General features: G+C 51.9%; 8 protein-coding genes across 8 annotated transcripts; 4 read left to right on the forward strand and 4 right to left on the reverse strand.

The window, feature by feature from the left end:
• Window positions 1-1,833: 1,833 nt before the first annotated feature.
• COL26b_008147 (uncharacterized protein) lies at window positions 1,834-2,467 on the forward strand (the record flags this gene model as incomplete). Its single annotated transcript, XM_053180914.1, has 2 exons — window positions 1,834-2,373; window positions 2,432-2,467. The coding sequence occupies 2 exons, from the start codon at window positions 1,834-1,836 to the stop codon at window positions 2,465-2,467; spliced, it is 576 nt and encodes a 191-aa protein (XP_053035176.1).
• A 1,545-nt stretch (window positions 2,468-4,012) lies between these two features.
• On the reverse strand, window positions 4,013-4,936 carry COL26b_008148 (uncharacterized protein; the record flags this gene model as incomplete). Its single annotated transcript, XM_053180915.1, has 1 exon — window positions 4,013-4,936. One exon carries the CDS (start codon window positions 4,934-4,936, stop codon window positions 4,013-4,015), a length of 924 nt encoding a protein of 307 aa, XP_053035177.1.
• Window positions 4,937-6,548: 1,612 nt separating this feature from the next.
• COL26b_008149 (uncharacterized protein) lies at window positions 6,549-8,838 on the forward strand (the record flags this gene model as incomplete). The annotated part of the gene is made up of 3 exons (XM_053180916.1): window positions 6,549-8,525; window positions 8,602-8,675; window positions 8,748-8,838. The coding sequence occupies 3 exons, from the start codon at window positions 6,549-6,551 to the stop codon at window positions 8,836-8,838; spliced, it is 2,142 nt and encodes a 713-aa protein (XP_053035178.1).
• A 2,043-nt stretch (window positions 8,839-10,881) lies between these two features.
• On the reverse strand, window positions 10,882-12,732 carry COL26b_008150 (uncharacterized protein; the record flags this gene model as incomplete). The annotated part of the gene is made up of 4 exons (XM_053180917.1): window positions 10,882-12,009; window positions 12,065-12,296; window positions 12,353-12,520; window positions 12,578-12,732. 4 exons carry the CDS (start codon window positions 12,730-12,732, stop codon window positions 10,882-10,884), a joined length of 1,683 nt encoding a protein of 560 aa, XP_053035179.1.
• A 1,096-nt stretch (window positions 12,733-13,828) lies between these two features.
• Window positions 13,829-15,518, reverse strand: COL26b_008151 (uncharacterized protein; the record flags this gene model as incomplete). The annotated part of the gene is made up of 2 exons (XM_053180918.1): window positions 13,829-14,725; window positions 14,811-15,518. The coding sequence occupies 2 exons, from the start codon at window positions 15,516-15,518 to the stop codon at window positions 13,829-13,831; spliced, it is 1,605 nt and encodes a 534-aa protein (XP_053035180.1).
• Window positions 15,519-17,449: 1,931 nt separating this feature from the next.
• Window positions 17,450-17,911, forward strand: COL26b_008152 (uncharacterized protein; the record flags this gene model as incomplete). Its single annotated transcript, XM_053180919.1, has 1 exon — window positions 17,450-17,911. One exon carries the CDS (start codon window positions 17,450-17,452, stop codon window positions 17,909-17,911), a length of 462 nt encoding a protein of 153 aa, XP_053035181.1.
• Window positions 17,912-18,400: 489 nt separating this feature from the next.
• On the reverse strand, window positions 18,401-20,141 carry COL26b_008153 (uncharacterized protein; the record flags this gene model as incomplete). Its single annotated transcript, XM_053180920.1, has 3 exons — window positions 18,401-18,620; window positions 18,696-18,882; window positions 18,938-20,141. The coding sequence occupies 3 exons, from the start codon at window positions 20,139-20,141 to the stop codon at window positions 18,401-18,403; spliced, it is 1,611 nt and encodes a 536-aa protein (XP_053035182.1).
• Window positions 20,142-21,523: 1,382 nt separating this feature from the next.
• Window positions 21,524-22,507, forward strand: COL26b_008154 (uncharacterized protein; the record flags this gene model as incomplete). Its single annotated transcript, XM_053180921.1, has 2 exons — window positions 21,524-22,210; window positions 22,457-22,507. The coding sequence occupies 2 exons, from the start codon at window positions 21,524-21,526 to the stop codon at window positions 22,505-22,507; spliced, it is 738 nt and encodes a 245-aa protein (XP_053035183.1).
• Window positions 22,508-22,850: the final 343 nt, after the last annotated feature.

Raw genomic sequence — 22,850 nt, forward strand, 5'->3', positions numbered from 1 at the left:
CCCGGCGAGAATCCAGGTACACGCTCGAACGGCATCCTTGTGTGTTCCTGCCGTCAAGCTCTGCAACCTTCAGATTTCCTTTAAGCCACGTGGTTCAGGCCGCGATTTCAAGCCTTTTGTCCGACACGGGTCTACACAGAGAGCAGTCGTACAGGTTCCGAGAGCCCCCAGTGGTTTCAAGGACCTATCAAGTTAGTTAAGCATCATCTCGAGAGAGGACGGTCTGTACTGGCTTCACGGCATCGAAGGGTTTGCCATTCTACGGCCAAACACCGATCACGTGAGTCATAGCCTGATCTGTGGCTGTGATGTATATTTCGAGTCGGACAAGTCCTGGGATGGGAATCAGCCAGTTGCACGGCAACCACTGGGTCGGCACTGGAGCACGTTGCTCCAGCCATTCTCCCACTTAGATGATAAGATATGCTCAGAACACCTGGAGAGACTCCTCCGCAGGGCTTCAATTGCATTCGGAGATGCTGGATTTCTCGCCAAGCAGAGGCCGGAGTCAAAGCCAGCAGATCTACTCCTCGACATTGCCTTCTTGGTTGGGCACTCTCCACGAAAAGCGGCAATCGCAATGTGGAAAGGTTGGCAAGGCTTTGAAAAAAGGATTTTGCCATTATTTCAGTGCGATGAAGGTCTTCAACTGATTCGAAGCATTTTCGACAGCGTTGACATTTTACGCTGTGGAACTGAAGACGATGGCAGACCGAAGGAAGTTTATGCTTTCCAGGAGTGCTATCTACAGTCATTTGACGCCATTACATCTCTCTTATGGTCACTCATTCCTTCTGCAATTGGACGACACTGGGACCAGATTGAAGTAGGATTACTGGAAATCTCCAGTGTCCAAATCCTCAAAGACCTGAAGGATTGGGCAGATCTCACGAAGAATCTCTTCGCACCAGACGGCCCATTAAGTGTTCCAAGAACGTCTCGAATTCTGCCCTCTCTCTTTTTGGATGTTCAGACTCAATGGGATAACACATTATCCACCTCTCAGGATACATTGCAAGGTGTTGAACCACTCATTGCCGCTCAACATATGTTGTTTTTATTTTGGGAGCCGGAACTTGTAGAAATCAGGAATGTTAATGAACCACTATTGTCCCTGGTCACTAGGGCTTACACCAAGGCACATCGAAAACGATTACTTTGGGATTGGAGACTTTTTCAGTTGGACATGGAGAGGCGGGAAATATTCTGGAAAGCGATGGAGGAGGATGCATGGCTGACATCGTGGTGTCAACATGATGAGCAAGAAAGTCTTGAGAAAGAGGAGCTCGAAATGCAACAGGCGGGGATATCACGGATGTGGAACCCAGTTTCTAGCGGGCCTGAGTTTCAGAGGTATCACAGCCTAGAACGACAGCTGGCGCTTCGTCTTTTGCTCAGGGAATTTGACTTCAATGTAGAATCATACGTGAACGTTGAGATCAGATGATCTGTAATAATATGATTTTTTAGCTCCATAGCTGGTAACTCACAGAGCTCATCGTTCCATCTCGTTCTCATTCCGTGTTCCAGCCGCACGCAAGCTGCATAATATTGAATATTTGCCTGCGTGTGATTCACTAGCTCAATTTACCCATGCTCTGGTTTTCAGCTCGTCCACATTCGGTCTTCAGCTCTGTCCAAGAACGGCAATAATAAGCCGACTATGCATGAAGGATATTGACTCCAGGCAGCCTTTGCTTGCCCCTCTTAACCAGCGCATGGGGCATTTAAAGCTTGACGTGTCCCAATATACCTCCTTTTCGCCCCCAATCCATTCTCTGCGCATAAGGTTCTCTGCGATTGAACATTGCAATAGCAGAACTACAAGAAATAATGCCTGGAACGTACGATGTGCCCCTTGATGGGGCAAAAGAGCAAATACGTCTGCTCGAGCTTCAGCCAGCAACAAGTCAGGATGCGCCGATAAACTGCATTCCAAGAGTCGTGTCGCTCTCGGATAAGCCAATCTACATCGCCTTGTCGTACACCTGGGGAGATCCCGCCGACAAGTGCGACATCAAATTCGACGATGACGTCGACTTCCGCATTCCGAAGAATCTCGATGGGTTCCTTCGCCAGATCCGATCCAGCGACTCGGTCAAAGTTATCTGGGCAGACGCTATCTCTATCAACCAAGCCACCAAGGCAGTAGAAAAGAACAACCAGGTTGCACTGATGGACAAAATCTATTCGCAAGCCACGCAGACTCTCATATGGCTCGGAGGAGCAGCAGATGACAGCGACCTGGCAATGGACGCCATCCACAGGCTACATATCGATGACGTCTGGAACATCACTGCCGACACATTCAGCGAACAGGAGCTGGTTGCCATCGTCGCATTGCAAGCTCGCGGGTGGTGGTCTCGCACTTGGGTCATCCAAGAGATCTTGCTCTCGCCGAATCCGATCATTCTCTGTGGTTCGAAGACAGTATCAGTGGAAGCCTTCGTTCACCTTGACGATGTGAGGCGCGGATACCATCGCCCAAGCCGCAAGTACATCGATAATTCAGAACAGCCTTCTCGGTTTGAACTTACTCTAAACAAATTTTCGGTGATCTTGACGGACTATCCAGAGGACAAGGAACTCATTAAAGCGGGCCGAGCAACCTTGAGTACATGGACCCAAGTGACTGACAGCTTCTACGCTACGGACCCCCGCGATAAGATCTATGGGCTTCTTGGTATTGGGAAACAACAAGAGAGGTCAGACCTGTTGCCAATACTGCCAGACTACAGCGAGAGCGTAACTGTAGCAGACGTATATGCTCGTGCAACGGCTCGCTTCATTTTGGAATGGCAGTATCTGCTGCCACTTCAATTCAATGTTGATGACGTTGACCCGGACCTTCATCTTCCCTCTTGGTGTCGAGACTACTCCAACCGCCCGGACAGGGAGAAGGCAGGGTATAGAGGGTTTTGGCTTGGGCCAACTACCCCAGGAGGATTCTTCGCCAGCGGGCCCGATGTGAAAATTTCCGATGGTGTGGAAAAGCTGTTTCCACAGTCGACATCATCAGACAGACATAGGAAGGTAATCCATCTCACTGGATGGATAATTGATACCGTGGTGTTCGCAAGCGAGAACCCGTATCTACCGCCATACTCAGGCAGTAATGGGGTGGAAAGGGCACAGAACGTCAGGCAAAGAGCAGAACAGACGCAGGCCAATGTTCTGAAATGGGAAGAGGAGGCAAGGCGGCGGTTGTCGGCTCAAAGCCCGTATCAGCCAAAGAGTGTGGACGATGTGTTTTGGCGCACCCTCATGGCTGACCGAGATTTCAGATGGGATCTGGTTCCAGACTCTTACAAGCAATACTTCGATATCTGGCTTGGGCGTAGCCCTCTACCGCCACTTCTGCCGAGCCCTAAAGACCCGGAAACCGAGGACGAACTGGAAGAAAGGAGAAGGATCCATGTCAAACCTTTCACCGACTCAGCCATCACACGCACTCATGCCAGGTCCTTCATAATCACGGCCAGTGGATACATGGGCCTTGCATCTAAGAAGACTCGTGTGGGGGATACCGTGGTGGTGTGTAAAGGTAGTTGTGTGCCGTTTGTGCTGCGGGCTCACAAGGATGTGGAGGAGTGGACCTTCTTGGGCGAGAGCTTCATCATGGGCATTATGGAAGGTCAAAGTGTTGCAAATCATCAGCACACATCGTTTGTGATTGTGTGATGGGAATTGGTTGCGGATGATTGAGCTGTTGAGATTTCTTGGTCAAGCCATACCACAAGATTTTGCCATGTAGGTTTTCACCGGAGATGAATTTGTTAATATGATTGTTTTCTACCTGAATATTTCGGACTCCTTGCTCGTCAATAAAATCAATCAAATTGTTGCAATGTGGACTATTCAAAATGTCCTAACTTTCCCTGCAAGAAACCAGTATATTTCAAGCAAACGCATCATATCTTTCTTCAACGTCTAATTACCTAGGTCAGGAGGGTCTCGATGTGGGTTTGCATTTCCTCCACGACCCCGGGCGGTGTGTCACATCCCTCGGCAACTACTCGTCGAATATTTCAGACTTGTGAGACTTTATCCACTGAGAAAATGTAGTTGGCTCTCTTCCTGTGTACTTCTTCATGTTTGCGGATGCTTCCTTGTAACGGTCTGCTGGATATCTCGCCAACGCCTCCTCTCCTTCCAGCCAGTAGTCGGCGAGGTTGCGGGCCAATGGGGGAGGGACTTGCTGCCGCGCAAGGAATTCTTCCTCTCCGATCTCCTTGATCTTGATCTCCCGGCCAAGCTCTTTTGACACGATCTCCCATGCATCTCTCTGTGACAGAAGATCGGGACCACAGAGCGGAATGATCTCGGACTCGGTGGTTGGCTGTGCTAGCTTCGCACCAGCAACAGACCCGATATCTTCAGGGGCCAAGTAGTCGCTGATTGCCCCAGGCCTTAGCAAGTAGACCTCGCCATTCTTGACGTCTTCGGCCTCCGAGCTAATGTTACTGCTGAAGTACATCGGTCGAAGAATAGTACTCGGCAAACCGGTTTTCACCAAAGAGACCTCGGCTCGCGCATGAAGCCCTGCGATGGCATGGTTTCCTTTGACGGCAGCCTCCCTGTCGGGATAAACGGTGTATGATGAGAGGAAGACGATATGTTTTATGCCCGCTTCTCTCATCGCCCCAAAAGCCGACTTCATGGCATCTTGGGCCTGAGGAACGACGTAGGTGAACGCAACTGTTGCCCCCGACTTGCTGATAGCATTGCGGATAGAATCCGGTTTTAGAAGATCTGCTTCAATGCGTGTGAAGTTGCTCTTCTCCTCCAACTCTCCGGAGAGGCCCGCGATCGGTTTTTGGGTGTTGCGCATAGCAAGGAAGATGCGAGCGCCGCGCGAATGGGCCTCAATGGCTGCGGCTCTTCCAACGGCACCGGCTGCGCCGAATATGATGACAGTTGGTGTTGATGATGCCATGATGGTTAAAAGAGTTGTATGAAAGGGCTTTAAGTAGTGGGCAATCCGTGCTAAATGTTGAGGTTGTTTGAGCTGTGAGTATCGTGACTTCTTCTTAAATATCCAATGAACAAGACGACAGCGTGGTTATTTATACTTGATATCGACATGCAAATGTCGTTGATTCATCCATGTCGGCCGCCGGTGCTTGACAATCCCGACAAGTCTATTCCATCGGCTTTATTTCAAAGACAAGCCAGAAAGCCGTTAAATCCGCCATGGCGTTGAATCCGAGCGGGCCAATGGTGGGGCAGGAATGCATGCCACTTAATGACGCCACCAAAGTCAAAGGTCGGAACTCGGCAACTCAGCTACCGTCTTCTTGCTGCCAGCTCCTGCTCGGTCCTATACATAATAATGCTGCATCAGGAAAGGATTGACATAGACATAGCTTTTCGGCGGCTTCATGTCATAACTGCACGGTCAAAAAGCTTCAGTGGGATTAACACACGCTAATTCCTCCACGAGGCAGCCAGCCGACTTAGCCACTCAGCCATCATCTCCACCAACGCGTCTGTTCCATCAATATTGTCTCCCGCACCCGTGTCCGTATCCGTAGGAATCGTATGGATTCTCCGAACAAGACATAAAGATTCCGACGGGTCCTGCGGACATTAATTTCCTTCCAAACACATGACGCATGCGCCCCGATCGATTCCCGCTGACTGGCAGTTCTTCAATTGATGTCAACACAGAAGGAGCCGCCCTGCAGATTCTAGCAAAGGTCCATCGTGACCCTTTTAGTTTAGTGAAGAAAAGCTCCTTACAGTAAGTAGTTCTACCCGTCAATACCAGCACAACCCATACAGCGGCGTTCCCGTGAATCCAGTCCGCGCGAACTCTTGCATTTAATATGATTTGTGTCATACAAATGCGCGTGCTTTGGCGTCCAAAGAGCAACTCTGCTGTTACAATTTTCTTTTTGTCTTGATAGAAGACCAGGTCTCCAGCTACCAGCGTCTCGCCTTATTCTATTGCGAAATTTTGCTCTGCGCAAATCAAGGGCAGTCTTTTCTGACTCATTGTGACGATTAAGAATTTGCATAATTATACTGTTCTAGGAGTGACTTCCATTGAGATGCCTGCTGTTCTAATGTCTTACTGCAAAGCAAGTACCCTTGTTCAACAGATGATGGACCGTGGGTAGCTGAGCCGATTTATAAAAGTGAGCCATCATCCCGACAACCGGTCGGGACCTGACTACCGGTCGTTTATAAGCCGGTTGACTGATTTTACTTTTCAGAGTTCCTAATCTTTTAGTTATGACTACTAGGTAGTTAAGTTGTCTTTTCAAGTGATAATCTGAAATTACTCCCAGAGCTTTACCTATTACTAATAAAGAGTTTGTGGACCTAATTGGTAGTGGTTGAGACAATGCGATGTGTTGAGGGGATCGTGTGTCTGTGTGGGGAGACAGTATGCTTCGGGAAGGGTGAACCTACACAAATTGGATGTGGCTGGGCTAGAAAGGTAGTGGAAGAGGATTGCTTACCCCCTTTCAAGTTCCACCAACCCCATCTCAATTGATCCTTCTTTCCCATTCCCTTCTCAGTCGTATCGATGAGACGTGATAATGGACAGCCTATCTTCAGCAACAGACCTGACGCGCTGGCGCCTCTCCAGCCAGCAGGGAGTTCATCGTTGGAGATACTTTCCGGAGAGTGAAGGCAATGAGCCCGCACAGAGCCACGCAGAAAAGTATCTGCTCGGAACTCTGAATCCAGACAAGAAACAGCAAGCCATTTCTAAGGCTCGCTCATTTGACGACACGGCCCGTGACGGCTTCAACTTCTTCACGCGTTTGCAGTTTCCCGAAGGTCATTGGGCATGCAACTACAGCGGTCCTAGTTTCCTGATCCCTGGTCTTGTGTTCGCCATCTACATTACTGGATCTGAGCTTCCTAAGGAATGGAAGGTGGAAATGGTCTGCTATCTCCGACACCACGCCAACGAGGATGGGGGCTGGGGTTTGCATCTGGAGGGCAAATCGACAGTCTTTGCGACTGGCCTGTACTATGTCATGCTTCGACTCCTCGGTATGGACCGACATGACCCTCTGACAAGCAAGGCCAGGCAATGCTTGTTGTCGCTGGGCGGGGTCGCAGGAATGCCCCAATGGGGCAAGATATGGCTCGCCTGTCTAAACCTGTACGACTGGGATGGTGTCAACTGCATTCCTGTTGACCTCTGGCTTCTCCCGTCATGGGTACCCTTCCATCCTTCTCGTTGGTGGGTGCAATGCCGGGCTGTCTACCTCCCGACCTCCTACCTCTGGTCTAACCGCTGTACCATACCACTGACGCCTCTTCTCACCGAAATTCGACAAGAAATACACACCGAGCGATTCAGCAAGATCGACTTTGTCAAGTATCGCAACACTCTTGCACCATCAGACGCCGTGCGCTCTGTTTCGCCTCTACTTCTGTTCTTCTTTTCCATCATAACCATATTTTACGACTACCTGCTGCCGCAATGGTTGCTTGATCTGGCGAGCCGCAGAGCGTCTGAAATGATGCTCAGAGAGGAGCGCAATACAAACTGGGAGTGTTTGGCGCCGGTGACTAAGGCCTTTCACATGGTACAGTCATGGTTCGAGGAAGGGCCCGATTCGGAAAGACTACGACTTCATCGCGAAAAGATCGATGTATACCTCTGGATGGGCACAGACGGCATGACATGCAACGGCACCAATGGGGTCCAAGTCTGGGATACTGCTTTCGCCGTCCAGGCTGCCGTCGAAGCAGGACTCGCGGATGACCCGACATTCAGCGATACGTTGCACAAAGCTCATGACTTTCTGGAAAAGTCCCAGCTGAGAACCAACCTGGACGACCCCTTCCGTCAGCCTCGAAAGGGGGGCTGGCCTTTCAGCACCAAAAGCAATGGATACATCGTCTCCGACTGCGCGGCGGAGAGCCTCAAGGCGGTGCTCATGCTGCAAAAAGAACAGGACTACCCACAATTGATTGACGACTACAGACGCAAGGACTGTGTCGACACTTTGCTCCTCATGCAGAACGCAGATGGGGGTTTCGCGAGCTACGAGAAGGTTCGGGGTAGCGAGTGGCTCGAGCTACTCAACCCCGCCGAGGTTTTTGATTGCATCATGGTGGAACACTCATACCCGGAGTGCACCACCGCAGTTTTAACCAGCTTGTTCCTGTTTAAGCGCTATTTCCCTGATTATCGCACGCGGGACATTGACGAGACTATTCGAAAGGCGGTTGGCTTTGTTGGTAACAGCCAGCGGGAGGATGGCAGCTGGTACGGGGCATGGGCCATCTGCTTCACTTATGCTACCTTTTTTGCCCTGCAGAGCTTAGAGGCGGTCGGCGAGCAGTATCACAACAGCGAGCGTGTGCGCAGGGCTTGTGAGTTTCTGCTGAGCAAGCAGATGGACGATGGGGGGTGGGGTGAGCATCATTCATCGTGCGACGAGAGGAGGTGGATCCAGCATGAGAAGAGCCAGGTCGTCAACACTTGTTGGGCTGTGCTGGCGCTGATGCACGCTGGATACCCCGATCCAAAGCCTATTCGGAGAGGACTTGAGGTATGTGTGTGATTTTCTGTCTGTCTGGCAAAACGGCCCGCACATGCAATTTCATAATGAGCTGACCTCTCTACAGTTGATCCAGAGCCGGCAGCAGGGAAATGGCGAGTGGTTGCACGAGGGCGTTGAAGGAGTGTTCAATCGGACATGGTGAGTTGACAACTGGATATTTGTTTGCTTGTCTATTCCGAGTGAGAGTTGAGCTGGCTTTTGGGGGGAAAGTATGATCGGATACCCCAACTACAAGTTCTACTTTCCCGTCATGGCATTGGGTGCATTCAAGCGGATGTATTTGCCCAAGATCAAGGTGTAACATGACTGGACGCTCAGTATCAATCGCAGGAGGATTATCGTCTGCCTGCAAGGGACATTGCAAGTGAGACATTGCAAGTGACAACATCATAGGTAATTTGCGATGGAAGAAGACGCAGCGTATGATGTGATTGGTGTTTTGAGAGAGTGCAAAGAACATCGTGTGTTTGTGTGGCGAAAAGTTCAAGTGTTTCGAGAAGCTTAGCCTGTATAGAAAGCCAGTTGCAAGAGGGAATCGGCATCCAACGCTTAATATATATAAGACCGCCTATTCTTCCTGTGCTATACCGACTACTTTTCTACACTCTACCTTACCGTTATTACTTGTATTATCGTTACTTCTATCGTCTTTGTTGTTTGTATCGTCGTCGTTGTTCACATTATCGTCGTCGTCTTTTCGTCGCCGTAGTTTGTAACATTGTCGTCGTTTCTATCGTTATCGTCGTCTCTATGAACGTGGTCGTCGTCGTCCCTATCATCGTCTCTAATAGGAATAGTTAAGTACATAGAAAATATAGCCGCGCGCACACAGGAAAAATAGGCAGTCTCACAAATATTCGCAGTATCTGAATGGGGCTTGGTATCTAGTTTGACCACTCACGGCGCATGTATTTAAATCCAGTGTGGTCATCTTCTGAAAGTAGCAACTCGGGTGCTGCGCCGCTTTACTGCATCCAATATTGACAGTCACACATCCTGCGGCCCGCGGGTGCTGCGGGAGATAACCCAAGACCCCAGCCAATCATTCCCAGTAGTGTAGTCAGTATCGAACTAACTCGATATGGCCCAGCATGTCCGTTTCCCTTACTTTACTAGTCCTCGTCCCTCTTTAATGCGTTGTGAACGTCGCTCATTTCGCTTGTGTGTTCGGCGTCGACTACCTTGTCACGTACATCACGACAATGACTACCTCCAAAGCAGAAATTGGAGAGATCCAATCAGAAGGCCCCCAGCTATCATCTACCAAAACAACCGACAAATTCACAAGACTCTCTGATCAAGTATACCTCCTCTCAGTGCCACAACATGGTCTTGATAAAGACATCGCCGATGAACATGGGCCAGACCTGATACTTCTTTTCGGCTGGGGCGATGCCAGCCTCAAACATGTCGCCAAATTCGCCGATGGCTTCCGCATCCTATTTTCCAGGGCCAAAATCATACTTGTTCTCGCACCAATCTTCAAGGGATTGTTTTCGAGTCAAGACGAACGGATGAGCTGCGTTCAGCCACTCATCCAGGAAGCATTTGGCACTGAGTCTGCCTCCCACACACCTGGGAAGGATTGGTCCATGTGTTGTCAAGCACAGGATGCCTGTACTTCACCGCCACCCTCGAAGCATATCGAAATGCCTTCGGGCAAGCGATGCCACACTTGTTGCTGGTCATGGACTCCACGCCCGGGTCCATTGATCACAGCCCGGGCAAAATTGGGAGAATGGCGGATGCGATGACGGTTGGTGTAAGGTCTAAGGTTCCTTGGCCACCACAAGTCACCAAGGTCATGTGCATTATGATTCTTTATATGATGCGTGCTGTAGAGCTGGTTCGTTCACGCGAGAATCTACTTGTTGTCGCTTTCAGGATGGCGAATGATGAGATGTTTGAGACGAAGTTAGCCAGGCGGCTGTACATATACTCCAAGGAGGATCGCACTACCACGTGGGAAGCCGTGGAGAAGCATGTCAATGAGGCGAGGCACCTGGGTTACAAGGTTGACAGCAACTTATGGGAGGGCAGTGGACACGTTGAGCACATGAGAAAGTCACCGGAGAAGTATTGCACCATCATCGGCAAGGCTTGGGAGGAAGCGACAGGCTCTTTGGTAGTAAAGTCTCGTCTATAATTGACATTTCTACATGCTAATATGAGGCTTTAAGGACAGCAAAGCCATAACTTAGACAAGGAATCATCTTAGACAAGTAAACCATCTGACATTATCATTCTTCGTTCTTCGACATAAAAAGGGTATCTGAAGATAATTCACGCATCCGGGCACATGTGCCCGACCTATTTGCAAGTTGGTACAGCCAGCACTGCTTGCTTAAACCTCGGCGGGCTTCTTTCCTCCGTCGCTGTCGACGTGCACGGGGGCTCCCTCAATGGGTCCTTCAACGGTCTTGGGCTTCTCGAAAGGCGCCATGCCCTTCTTGAGGGCAACATCCTCCTCGAACGTTCCGTAGATGTCGAAGTCGTCCTGGAAGCCGAGCCTCTTGGGTTTAAACGCGAACGTCAGGATGGCATACAGCGCGCCAGCATCCAGGAAGCCAAAGATGTAGTTGCCGAGGTAGTACTTGTACAGACCATCATTGATCTTGACGTTGGGGTTGACAGCAGCGATCATGCCGGGCATCGCCGGGACGAAACACACGACCCAGGCGACAAAGGCACGCCAGTTGAAGCCGCCGGTGTACCAGTAAGCGCCCTCCTTGGATCCGGTGTACAGCTGGCTGATCTCAATCTTTTGGCGGCGGATGATGAAGTAGTCCGTCATCATGATGCCGGTCAAGGGGCCCATGAAGACAGAGAAACTAGCCGCAACGGAAACGAAGACGCTCGCGGTGTTGTAGAACTCCCAGGGCTGGACAGCCCAGGACAGCACGGCGGCAATGAGGGCACCGCGCTTGATGGTGATCCAGGTGGGAAGAAGACCAGCCAAGTCCATGCCGGCAGCGTATCCATTGCCGAGAATGTTCTCGGCAATCTGGCCCAGAACAAAGCCCAGACTGCAGAAGAAGGCTCCAGCTCGGGACTTGGCGTTGTAGTCGTCCATCATCCACTGAGAGATGACAGTGAGAGGGTTCCACATGGGCTCCTCCAGGTCCCAGATAGCCATGGAGGCCGAGGCAGTTAGGATGGCGAAGATCGGGACAATCATGCCGGGGATGAAGAGGGAGAAGACGATTCCGGGAACTTGGTTGCCCTGGCGGCGGGCGAAACGGGTGAAGTCGCTCTGGTTGAGAACACCGGCGGAGATGTTTCCGACGGAAGCGATGATACCGTAGACCCAGGCCCATTCCTTGGTGAGAGTGGAGATTTGCTTCGCGCCGGACTCGAACAAGGGACCGGTTCCTCCGGTGGTACAGGCCCAGATGGTAATGCCCATCATGGTGATCAAGACGATGATGTTGGCGATGATGACCGGGACCTTGGCTCGCTCCACGCGGATAAGCTAAAAGAGTTAGTACTCATGCGATTTGGAAGTAGGGTCACGATGAAGTACTCACCAGGAACGGGACAGAGATAATGTGGAAGATGACGAAGCCGATGAGGTCACGGGTGACCATGTGAGCGCTCTCAGGGAGCGTGTTCTCCATGGTGAGGAACTTGTAGCTCCAGCTGCTCAACATGGCGGAAACACAGAGTCCTCCTAGCCACGCTTGAGAGCCGTACCACACGATGGAAAGCATGATTCGGATCAGCTGTCCAATGTAGGCTCCATTCATGCCGAGGATAATTCTGCAGACGTCGTCAGTTTCTGGGCGTATAGAGAGCCTCTTCCGTGGTTGTCTTACCTCTGAGAAACAGTGAAACCGATGTGCCATTCACCACCCATCCATCCATTGCCAATGACAAGCAAGCAGATGAGAACTCTGGCAAGAATCATCAGGCCGATCGTTTGAGGGATCGTGAGACCCAGCGACAACAAGGACGCTGCGCCAGTCCATGCTGAAATGCACAAGCTGCGGAGATGATGTCAGCTTCATGATGAGAGGTGCACGTCGAGTTTCAAAACTTACTTCGAGATGGATCCAAAACCGAGGAAGGCCCAAACACCCCAGGTTCTCCGGTTTGGTGGCAGAGGCGCGATGTCTGGGTTGATCCATTTCGTCGTCTCGTACCCGTGCTCGTCGTCGTCTCTCACCCTGATCCTCTCGAGGATAGCCTTGCCCATCGTGCCGTGATTGTACGACTCAGCGCCCAACAGAGGTGTGATTTCAAGGTCGTCGTCCGTTGAGGGGATCGTGAACTGCACTCGGTCTCCACTTGATGATGGTCCGTCAGGTCGGGTACTCATGCACTCGCAGGCCACAGAGCACCTAGAACTTGTTGAAGAGTCTAGATGCGCAGTTTGTGGGATGAACAGTGGGATGCCGCGAGGTCAAGCTGATCAAATGAATCAAAACAAACTTTTTCACAAGCAGGAGATGTGGTCCTTATGTCGGCAATAAAAAAAGACGCATTTCCCCCCACACACGGGATCGATTGTACCCTTGACGACCCTCTTCGGGAAGAAGCAGGTAGGATGAGAGAGCCAAGTAGCTTATCAGATTCAGTGGTTCGACGCGCATCTGTAGGCCTCGACCCTTATCAGATCCATGCATCCCTGCCGCGCCCAGGGATCAACGAATCGAACTCCCACCAAGGACATCACGCCGACAGCCCGCCGAGGTCACATCGGACCCCGCACTTGGTTCCCGCCAAACCAGCCCGTTTGTGGGATAATCAGTGGGAAAATCGCCTGACCAGGCTACAAGACCGACGGCGAGGGCAGAGCAAAATTCACAAAAAAAAATCACAGTGATTCCCGCCCCTTGCGCTATTAACACGTGCAGGACATTTTGCAATCTTGGAGGGTCAAAAACGCCCGCGTAGAGAGATATGCGGGAAAGCGAACATGGATGCGCCCACTTGTGAATATTCTGAGATCGTCGATTGGCCAACATCCATGGCGATGTTCTGCCATCCCCGGATCACTGATAGCTTCTGGTGATAGCATAGATAACAACGCCTGTCCGGCATTTCACCTAGTCCCACGCGGTCTCGATGAATCCGAGACAATGGGTACGGGAACGGATGAGCCGCGGGGCGTATCCATGACCAACGTGCGTCTCAAAAGAAGCCTATTTCAACGTCAAAGAGACCCGTGAATTAGTATAGATAGATAAGGGTTCGCCCGGAATGCAGACGACTCCTCCCACTTGCCGACTAGGCGAGCATTTCCCACGCCCAACACCATCCAGCCCCGAACGCCGCTACCATTGGATGACTCATATAGGGAGACATTCTCCCGGATAAAGCTGGGCTAGCACCATCCAGTTCCAGTCCCGGCCTGCATCTCTAGCTTTCCACACCCTCTCCTCGACGAACGTCCGCGTCCGCTCGACGGTGACCGTCTTTCGATGCGTGCCTATCGAGTCGAACACGTCCCGCACAGCAGTCCTATCCTCATCATCTAACATCTCGCAGGCCGCTAGGAAGACGGGCCACAGCAACATCTTGGTCTCCGCGGGCGGGCCGCTGGTGTAAAGCATCACGTCGTGAGCCTTGCTTAACGCCTCAGCGTCTGCTGTGGGGGATGAGTTGGGGAGGTTAAAGAGACGATGCAAGTACAGGAGGGCCCCCGCCCGGTAGCATGCAGCCTGTGCACGGAACTTGCGCGACGAGCGGAACGAGAGGCTGTCAGATATCATGGGGCGCCAGGCCTCCAGCCGCATGCGGAGAGAATCCGCTCGCAGAAGGGTATCGGAGCAACCCGCGTCCAGCCAGCTGTCGAGGCACAACGAAGGCGGCGAAGTGTCATCCGATGTGGGGATGGTCCCGGGTCCATCTAGGAGAGAGTTGGTAAAAGCAGGCTGAAGGACCTGATCTCGAACCTCCTCCGCCAGCGTGCAGAGTTCTTCGAGGAGAGGCATCATGGTCACGGTGTAGCCGAGCAGTCGGTCAGGCTTGGGCTCGTCTTCGAGCCAGACGTAAGTGGGCACTTTGGGCCGGCGCAGCTGGACGAGCGAGACCACGAGATCCTGTCTAGCCAATGCGCGAAGGTAATATCTCGCAATAGACGATACATTTCCTCCAGCAGAGACGTGGTGTGTGATGAGAGACGCCACGTTGGACAGGACAGTAGGGATGGTAGCCTGGTGTCCTGGTTGCGCCAGAGTAACGAGCTGGACCCTGTGAGCATACGATCCATGTTCACCACCCGAGATTCACAGTCGGGTGAGAACGTCCCACACGGAGCATAGAACTCACCTCCATTGCGCAGAGACCGAGAAGTAAGAAGAGGGCTTCCTCAAAGTAATAACTCGAAGGTTTCATGCTTCTTAGGTTTGCAAGTATTCTTGCCCTGCGATTTAGCACCGGCAGCAGTGTTTGTGAGGTGTTGTTCCCCATCCCCACAAGATATGAGTAGCCAACCGCCGACACGGCGTCTGCGACCGTCACTGGATCTTGCTGCAACATCATCAAGACGTTGGCGTTCATCTCGCACACAAACTCCTGGCCAATCAGCAGCTCAAAGGGGTGTCTGTTGAAGTAGACCTCAAAATGCGGCTGATCCCCGAGCGGCACCGTGCCAGGCGGGATGAGCGAGAAGATCCTCGGGCTTTCCACCACCAGCGTCGGCCGACACTCAGCCTCCGCCGGGGTGGTTGCCACGGCGATCGTCTCGGTCACCGAAGCCTCGCTCGCCGGAGTCTTTGGCGACGCCGCCGCTGCTCCCACTGCGCTCTTGCTACCGCTGCCACCAGAAGCGATGCCAGACGAGTCCGTAGACGGCGGCAGTGACGCGTTGAATGATCGCGAGTGGGTAGGGGCAGGCGTCTTGTACCCCTGACAGACGTGCCGACGCCGGGCGCAAGTACCGCATGACGGGCGGATCTCGTCACACTTGACCTTGGCCCGGCGGCAGTCGATGCAGCCGTTGCGCGACCGTCGCGTGGGCGGGATCGCGGGCGCCATTGCTGCTGCTGCTGTCGTATGGGCAGAACAAAGCTCGCGAGAGACTGATCCAGCAGAGAGGAGGGGTTCGGTTTGACGTGGCTCGGGGTAGGATCCGATTGAGTGGTGCTGTGAGATTGGATGGGATGGGATGGTGTTGATTGTTGGTGGCGTGCGGGAATCGTTATCGCTCGTTCCCCTCACTTTTCCCACAGAAGCAATAATTTTCTGCAGCAAACTGATTGTGCTTTAGGGCCCTAGTAGGCTCAAGACAAGGGTGTAATTGTATGGACGGCGGCAGGATGCCACGTTGGTGAGCGATACAGATACTTTATTATCTTATCAGATCATCTTGACCCAGCTAGGCCCCGCGACTGAGCAGGGGTCTGGCGGCCGATATTAATGAGGGGAATAAGGGCCACCTACGGCGGCACATCGGAGGTGACGAACCTGCTCGGCCGGGGCTAATTAATGTGGTGATGGCCAGTTGAGGCCCACAAAGGTATCCATTCCGGTAGTTGATCATAACGAAAATTTTCAGCACTGGATGAGGTCCTGGGCTGGTACCGTGAGTTCTGCAGCGGCATCGGGTTAGAGCCAAGTATTTCACGTTCCGGACCGAGGCTTTGGGAGGTTTTGTTTGGTGGCGTTTTTCAAAGGTTCGGGTGGCATCGGTAGACCCGTTGACGTGCTCGCGCCTTTCGTTGTGAGCGTTGAGTCGTCCCAGGTTGACATGTTGTCCCGCTGAAGAGACCAACTGAAGTCGCGAAAGTGTTCGGCCGATGTCCGTCAGGCTTTCAAGCTTAATGTTTTACCTACGCACTACGAGCGCAAATCCACCTCTATCCCGCTTAGTCAGTTGGAGTGCATTATTGAGATGACACTAGTCTTTGCTATATGTATCGTGGACACTAATATTAATCAAGACCACCAAACTTGAACCAAGGAATGAGAAACACATGAGTTGATTATGTGAAGGTAAAAATTGGAGGAGTCTGTGTATTTGTTGCGCAGCCGTATGATCGCACAGAGACAAGTTGCGACTGAATCGCCAAACTTGCCTTCGGTGAGCACAGCCTCATCTGTCGATCGACTAAGTGGGCACGATTTCCACATGTGTGGCACATGATGTGGCTGGGCTATCAACACAAGGGAGACTTGCCTTCTATCCTATCGGGCGAAATCATCGTCACCGATTATGCGCCCAAAGTCCCCAATTCACCGATTTTCAGGGTCCGGTCGGGCCAAGTGCGATGATGTGAATCGGAAGCAGCCAGCGAAGGCTTCACTCATCGCGTGTGGCCGAATGCAGCTTCGATCAGCATTCCTGAGCTCAAGCACTTCTCTCCGTTTTCCTGTTTTCTAGAAATTTCAACACGATTTGTCTCTAAAATTCTGGACGGCTTCTGGATTCGCCAACCGTCAATGTGGCTGCCTACCCCGCGTGCCACAGGCGGTTTATGGTAGACGCTAGCTAGGATGGCTGATCCCGCTTGGCAGTAAGACTGATGACATCAACGGTCGATCCCGCCTGTCTAATGCCTGCTGGGCAATTCATCCTGCTCAACAGCCGGCCAGACTAAACGGCTTGGGGGCCAGTCAGCCACTCGTATCCCCCGAAACGGACGAGTTCAATTGCTGCTGTGCCACGAACGATGTCATTCATCGCGCACTTGTCTGGTACTAATTGAGGCGGTGATGTTACCTGTGGGGGGGGGGGATCCGGCACACAGCTGGCCTGACGTGTTGACTATGACGTTCAGCAACGCTAGAAAGTGCCTTCCTAATTGAAAAGATAAAGCCCACGCCGTCCTGCCATGTGTTTGAGACGGAAGAAGTCCTGCACCAAGCAATACAAAACACCACTTACAAACTACTCATTGGTGTTGAAAACCGCGAGATTGAATATCCATTATCAAACCTTGGGAGACTCCAACTCACAACCACTCAACATGCCTTCTCTCCCAATCGAGGCTCGCGAAGTAGCTCTCAACCTCGTTACTCGAGTGACAAGCAGCAGAGTCAGCTCGTCCGGCAGCAGAGTCCGTACCGGCGCCCGTGTTATCGGCGGTGGCATCATTGCCGCCATCGTTATTGGAGTTGTTGTCGGTATCGCGTTAATAATCCTCGCCTTCTGCCTCTTCCGCCGCCACAAGAGGCAGCGCGCCAATCACAACAAGGAGATGCAAAAGTACTACGGGGACAACCGCTCCAGCATGGGCTCCAGCAACTACAACCCGAACAACACCAACCCGCAAGGTGGTTACAACTACGGGCAAGGTTACGGACAACAGCAAGGCTACGGGTATGCGCACACTGCTGCACCTGGCCAGTACGGATACGGCGCCCCGAATAACGGAGGCGTTTCGGGCATGCCACCGGCGCACACTGCAGACCACGTTACGACAAAGTAAGGGAATGACGTGGAATACGTGGAGGTGGGATGTACAAAATTGTAAAATAATTGTAACAACACTACGATGAACTTAATGAAATTAGATACCATTTCATTTGATGATCAATGTGATGCATGCTACTTGCGGTCTTCTATGGAGAGGACATTTATGGGCTGACCTCTTTGATACACATCATGTTATGCACTGGCCGCATCGGAGAGCCCTCGCATGAGGTCTGTTCGAGGTCTAATTCCATGGTTCTTCGTCTTTACGCCGTCTTCAGTCGATCTCCGTGACGTCCAATCTCACTAAACGTACAGTTCCACCTTCTCTCTCTGCGTACAGGCTCAGACACCTATCAACTAGCGCATTATGCGATTATGGTCAGGCTCATTGACTCGACTCGGCAGTCTTCTCTGACATAGAGCCTGGGGCAGTAGCATCTGAACGCAGTTCATAAGGAAAATTTTGAACATGAATGGCTTGAAAAATCCTATTATTGGTGCCCTAGTTGCCTGCAAAGATGTTTCCTAGCTTCACCAGCTCCTCCCATCTTCCGTCTGGCTGAACCTCAATCTTTCCCTCTGGAGTCATAACCTTCATCTGATCAACTGAGGTGGTGCCGAACTCATAGCTCTTGTCATCGTTGACGAAGGCAACCAATATGCCGATCCAATCCTCCATCAGCTGCCTTTCAGCAGGCGTTGGCCCGTGACAGATGGCAAAGCTGTTAGGTAGAGTCTAAGTCAGTTCGATTCTCTCACGGAACTCAGAGGTTCCTCCAGTTAGGGGCAGCTCTTACTTCCAAATCGGCCTGTCCATCGCATGTGCGACACCAAACGATGCTGGTGCCACCTTCTCATCGATGAAAGACAAACGATATGCGATGTGGTATCGCCAGACATCTTGTAGATTGACGCCGTTATCGACTAATGCTTTGGCCAGAGCTCGAGACGGAGCGCGCACTTGGCCATCAGACACAATATTTCCTGAAATCATTGATGTCAGCAAACGTTCTACAACTTCAAGTCTTGAGTGGCTTACCAAAAGTCCTTTGCCAATCTTCCAGCTTGTCCGACTCCGGTAACTTGTATTGCTGGATGGCTCGATCAGTAACATCAGGGGCATAGTAGTTCGATACCTGCAGCCTGAGGGCGTCTAACGTCGGCTCGGTCGGGGCGTTGTATGAAGAGTACAATGTTTCTTCGTTTCGCACTTCGCCAATCAAGATCTTGTATCCTCTGGCCTTGAACTCGTCGGCAAACTCCTTGCTTTGCAGGTATTCGATCATCCCCGAATGCACAAAAGTATCGTCCGTAACGGGCCGGAAGGTGTGGTTCTTCAAATGGGGGATTGCCTTGATAAGATCTTCCCAGCTGATGTCGCGCAAAGCTGAGAGCTTTTCAGATCCTGATAGGCTCTTTTCAATCTTGAAGTATTCGCAGAGCTCGTCGAACTGCCCTTGAACATCTGCCAAGGACTTGGGTTGCGCAGGGATCGCGTTGGAGTCCATAAAAATCTGGCGGTAAAGCGAGGACTTGTTCCCTGGCTTGCGGAAGTCATAAAGCATCTGCGCCTCGGCACTGTATGCACCAGCGCTGCGGCCGGCGAGGGTGATGTTGTCGGGGTCACCGCCAAAGTACGCGATATTGTCCCGCACCCACTCGGCCGCGACCCGCTGATCCCACAGGCCAAAGTTGCCGCCCGCCTCGCCGCCGCTTTCTCGGAGAAGATCCTCGCCAGCCAGGAAGCCGAAGACATTAAGTCGGTATCCAATGGCTACGACAATTGCGTTGAGCCCGCCCGTCGTGATGAGCTCGGTCGCATCCATGCCAGGCTCCTGGGACGCGTCTCCCATCTGAAACCAGCCGCCATGGATCCAAAGCTTCACCGGCCACTTCTTGTCCTCCTCCCCATCCTTGCGCACTGGAGTCCAGATGTTGACAAACAGGCAGTCTTCGCTGTGAGTAGCGCCTTGGCCGTCAGGTTTTACGACGTGGAAGGCCTTCTGAGGGCACACGGCCTTGAACTTCGTCGCATCGTATGCGCAGTCTCCGCCGTCGCTGTACGAATATGAAGTCGGCAGTGGTCGCGGTTTACGCCATCTGTGCTCGCCGGTCGGAGGAAGCGCATAAGGAACGCCCGTGAATCGGCGGGACTTATCGTCGAACTGAAGGCCGCGGATCTTGCCCTTGTCCCCTAAGCTCAGCTCAACCGGCGTTTGCTGGTACGAAATGTTGTTGCCCATCTTGGTCGGGAAATATTTTGCTTGGTTATCGGGGTTGTTCACAAAAAACGTCACCAGCGCCCGAAGTTTAGTTATCAAACGGAAGCTCGATCTGATGTCGTAATGATATCGCTTTGCTCGTCATCGGTCACAGATCTAGTCTCCGAGGGTCCGACATCCGTCCCGCTGCGGGGCCGATAGCGGCAGCAGGTGCGCTATCGCCCGCGGGGCCTGCTGATAAGCCATCTTCTTCGGTCGGATCTCCGGCCGAAGACTTCTCGCCTAGGCTTGTTGATGACAATGACTAGACAAATTGCAATGACCAGATGCCGCAGAAAGAAAATGAAATGGATAAGATAAGAGGCCATAGATCATGAATGCAGCGCCCGTTTACCTTAGCTGTATGGTTGACGCCGAATAACGAACATCTACAACCAAAGCCTTTGGCACCAAAGTCGACCACACACCTCTCTCTTACACGGGCAAGATGGGCAGCATCGATAGGATCCCTTCCAATGTGGACCTTTCCCACCACATCAATGCCAAGAGCAAAGCTCGGCATCCATCGCCATTGAAAGACATCATCAAGTTTATGGGCTATGATGGCATGATTAGTTTTGCTGGAGGTAATTCACATTCGCACTGAGGATATTGACACGATGATGCTCAAAAGCTGTGCAGGACTGCCACATCCATCTCTTTTCCCGCTTGAACAAGCCAAATTCAGTTGTTTGACTCCGGAGGCATCTCTTGCCGTGGACCGCAAGGTGGCGGCCGAGAACCCGGACATACTGAGTCTCACTCTTGGTCGGGGTGCATCACCTGGCGATCTAGAGTTGTCTCAATTTTTGCAATATGGTATGAAACCAAACCCGAGTTCCGATCAACAAAAGAGAACAGAAACCTGAGTTCATAATAGGTTCTGGAGCCGGCAACCGCCAGCTAGTTGAACTAGCCAAAGAGCTGACCGAGACGGTCCATGCGCCTCCATGCGATTACGAATGTCTGCTGCACCCGGGAAATACGAACGCTTGGGCAAAGATTGTCGGGCTTCTTTGTGAAGAAAACGACTTTGTTCTTGTCGAGGAGTTTACCTATCCTTCGGCTCAGGCTCTTTGGATCCCCTTTGGGATCAAGGCCGTGCCCATCCCAGCCGATGCACATGGCATCTTGTCACAAGACCTCCGATCAACTCTCCAGAACTGGGATGAGGAGAAGAGAGGACCTAGAGTGTACGTCAGTTTTCAGTAACAGCACCGAGGTTTCGGCTTTGGGATCTGACTAAAAGCAGACTTTACTTGGTTTCCGTGGGATCAAACCCCACCGGCATCACTATCTCAGCCCAACGGCGCAGGGAGATATACGACGTTTGTGTTGAGTTTGGTAGGGGCAGACCTCATTAGATGTTATTCGAGAACTCACAGTGCGCAGACATCATCATCGTCGAGGACGACCCGTACTATTTCTTGCAATTCCCCGGGTACCTTACCCCCAAGGAACCCGCATTTCAACCCAAGCCGACAAAGGAATTTCTCAAAAGCCTGGTTCCGACATTCCTGTCAATGGATGTCCAAGGCCGTGTCATACGCCTCGAATCTTTCTCAAAAACCCTTTTCCCAGGACTTCGCATGGGGTACTTCGTGGCTAACCCGGTCTTCACTGAACGTCTTCTCCGCGCGACAGAAGTTGAGACACAAGACCCCGCAGGTCTCAGCCAAGCTCTTGTCTTGGGCTTACTCCGACGCTGGGGCATTGACGGCTATCTTACCTGGCTTCAGAGTCTCCAATTTCAGTACCGTGAGAGGAGAGACTGGCTACTTGACGCGTTCCACGCACGCTTCGTTGTGCTCCCTGCCGCCAAGTCACCAGTACCCCAGGCGCAGGGGCTCGTCGCATGTGTAAGGTCTCAGCAAAGTGGAGAGTTGCGACCAGTCTTCAGCTTCGTGGACCCTGGTGCTGGCATGTTCGTCTGGTGCAAGTTCTACTTTGACGGTATCCCTGAGTTCATGGAGATGGAAAGGTCTGGCGCCAGCAAAGATCCTGAACAAGATTTTGCGGAAGAGTTGTGGAAGGCGTGGGCTACTGAGCTCGTACTTCTGACACCGGGATCTTATTATCATGCATGGCAAGGGCCGGACATGACGACAACAAAGGCACGAGGTGCCGACCCACGAACGGCGCACTTCCGCTTTTCGTTTGCGACACCGACGGTAAGTAAAGACACAGATAATTCAAAGTCATTCAGTAGTATTCTTGGTCCCACTTGCTAATGATAATACCCGCTGCGCAGAAGGATCAAATCGATACTGGCGTTGAACGGCTGTCGAAGGTTGTAGAAAGGTATTGGCGGTGAACCTGCCGCGAGGTGGAGAGTCTATTGGGCTTAGACATTATCTGAATTAATATTTTGCTATTAAGAAGTGTGCAATGAATAGTAAGAGCTCTCGCGTCCATTGCCAATGATAGATTTTCCAATGCGCCCTGCCTTATGTGAGAAATATGTGTCCAAAGAAGTGAAGCTTGCTCCATCCGAGCCATTTAGGACCAAGCATAGACTTGATTGTTGTCTGATCCATTTTACATGCGACTTCAGCACGCCTGATTTTTCTTAACAGTCTTCCCAACGAACTATTACATTCCAGTTGTCAGGGTGAAAGGCCTGCCCAGCAAACTTGGGCCGAGTCTGTTGGCACATCGTTTGGATGGCATAGATACCAGCCGTAATGGAGC

Source organism: Colletotrichum chrysophilum (genome assembly GCF_026319265.1).
Source record: "Colletotrichum chrysophilum strain AFK26 chromosome Unknown scaffold_69, whole genome shotgun sequence".
NCBI lineage: Eukaryota > Fungi > Ascomycota > Sordariomycetes > Glomerellales > Glomerellaceae > Colletotrichum > Colletotrichum chrysophilum.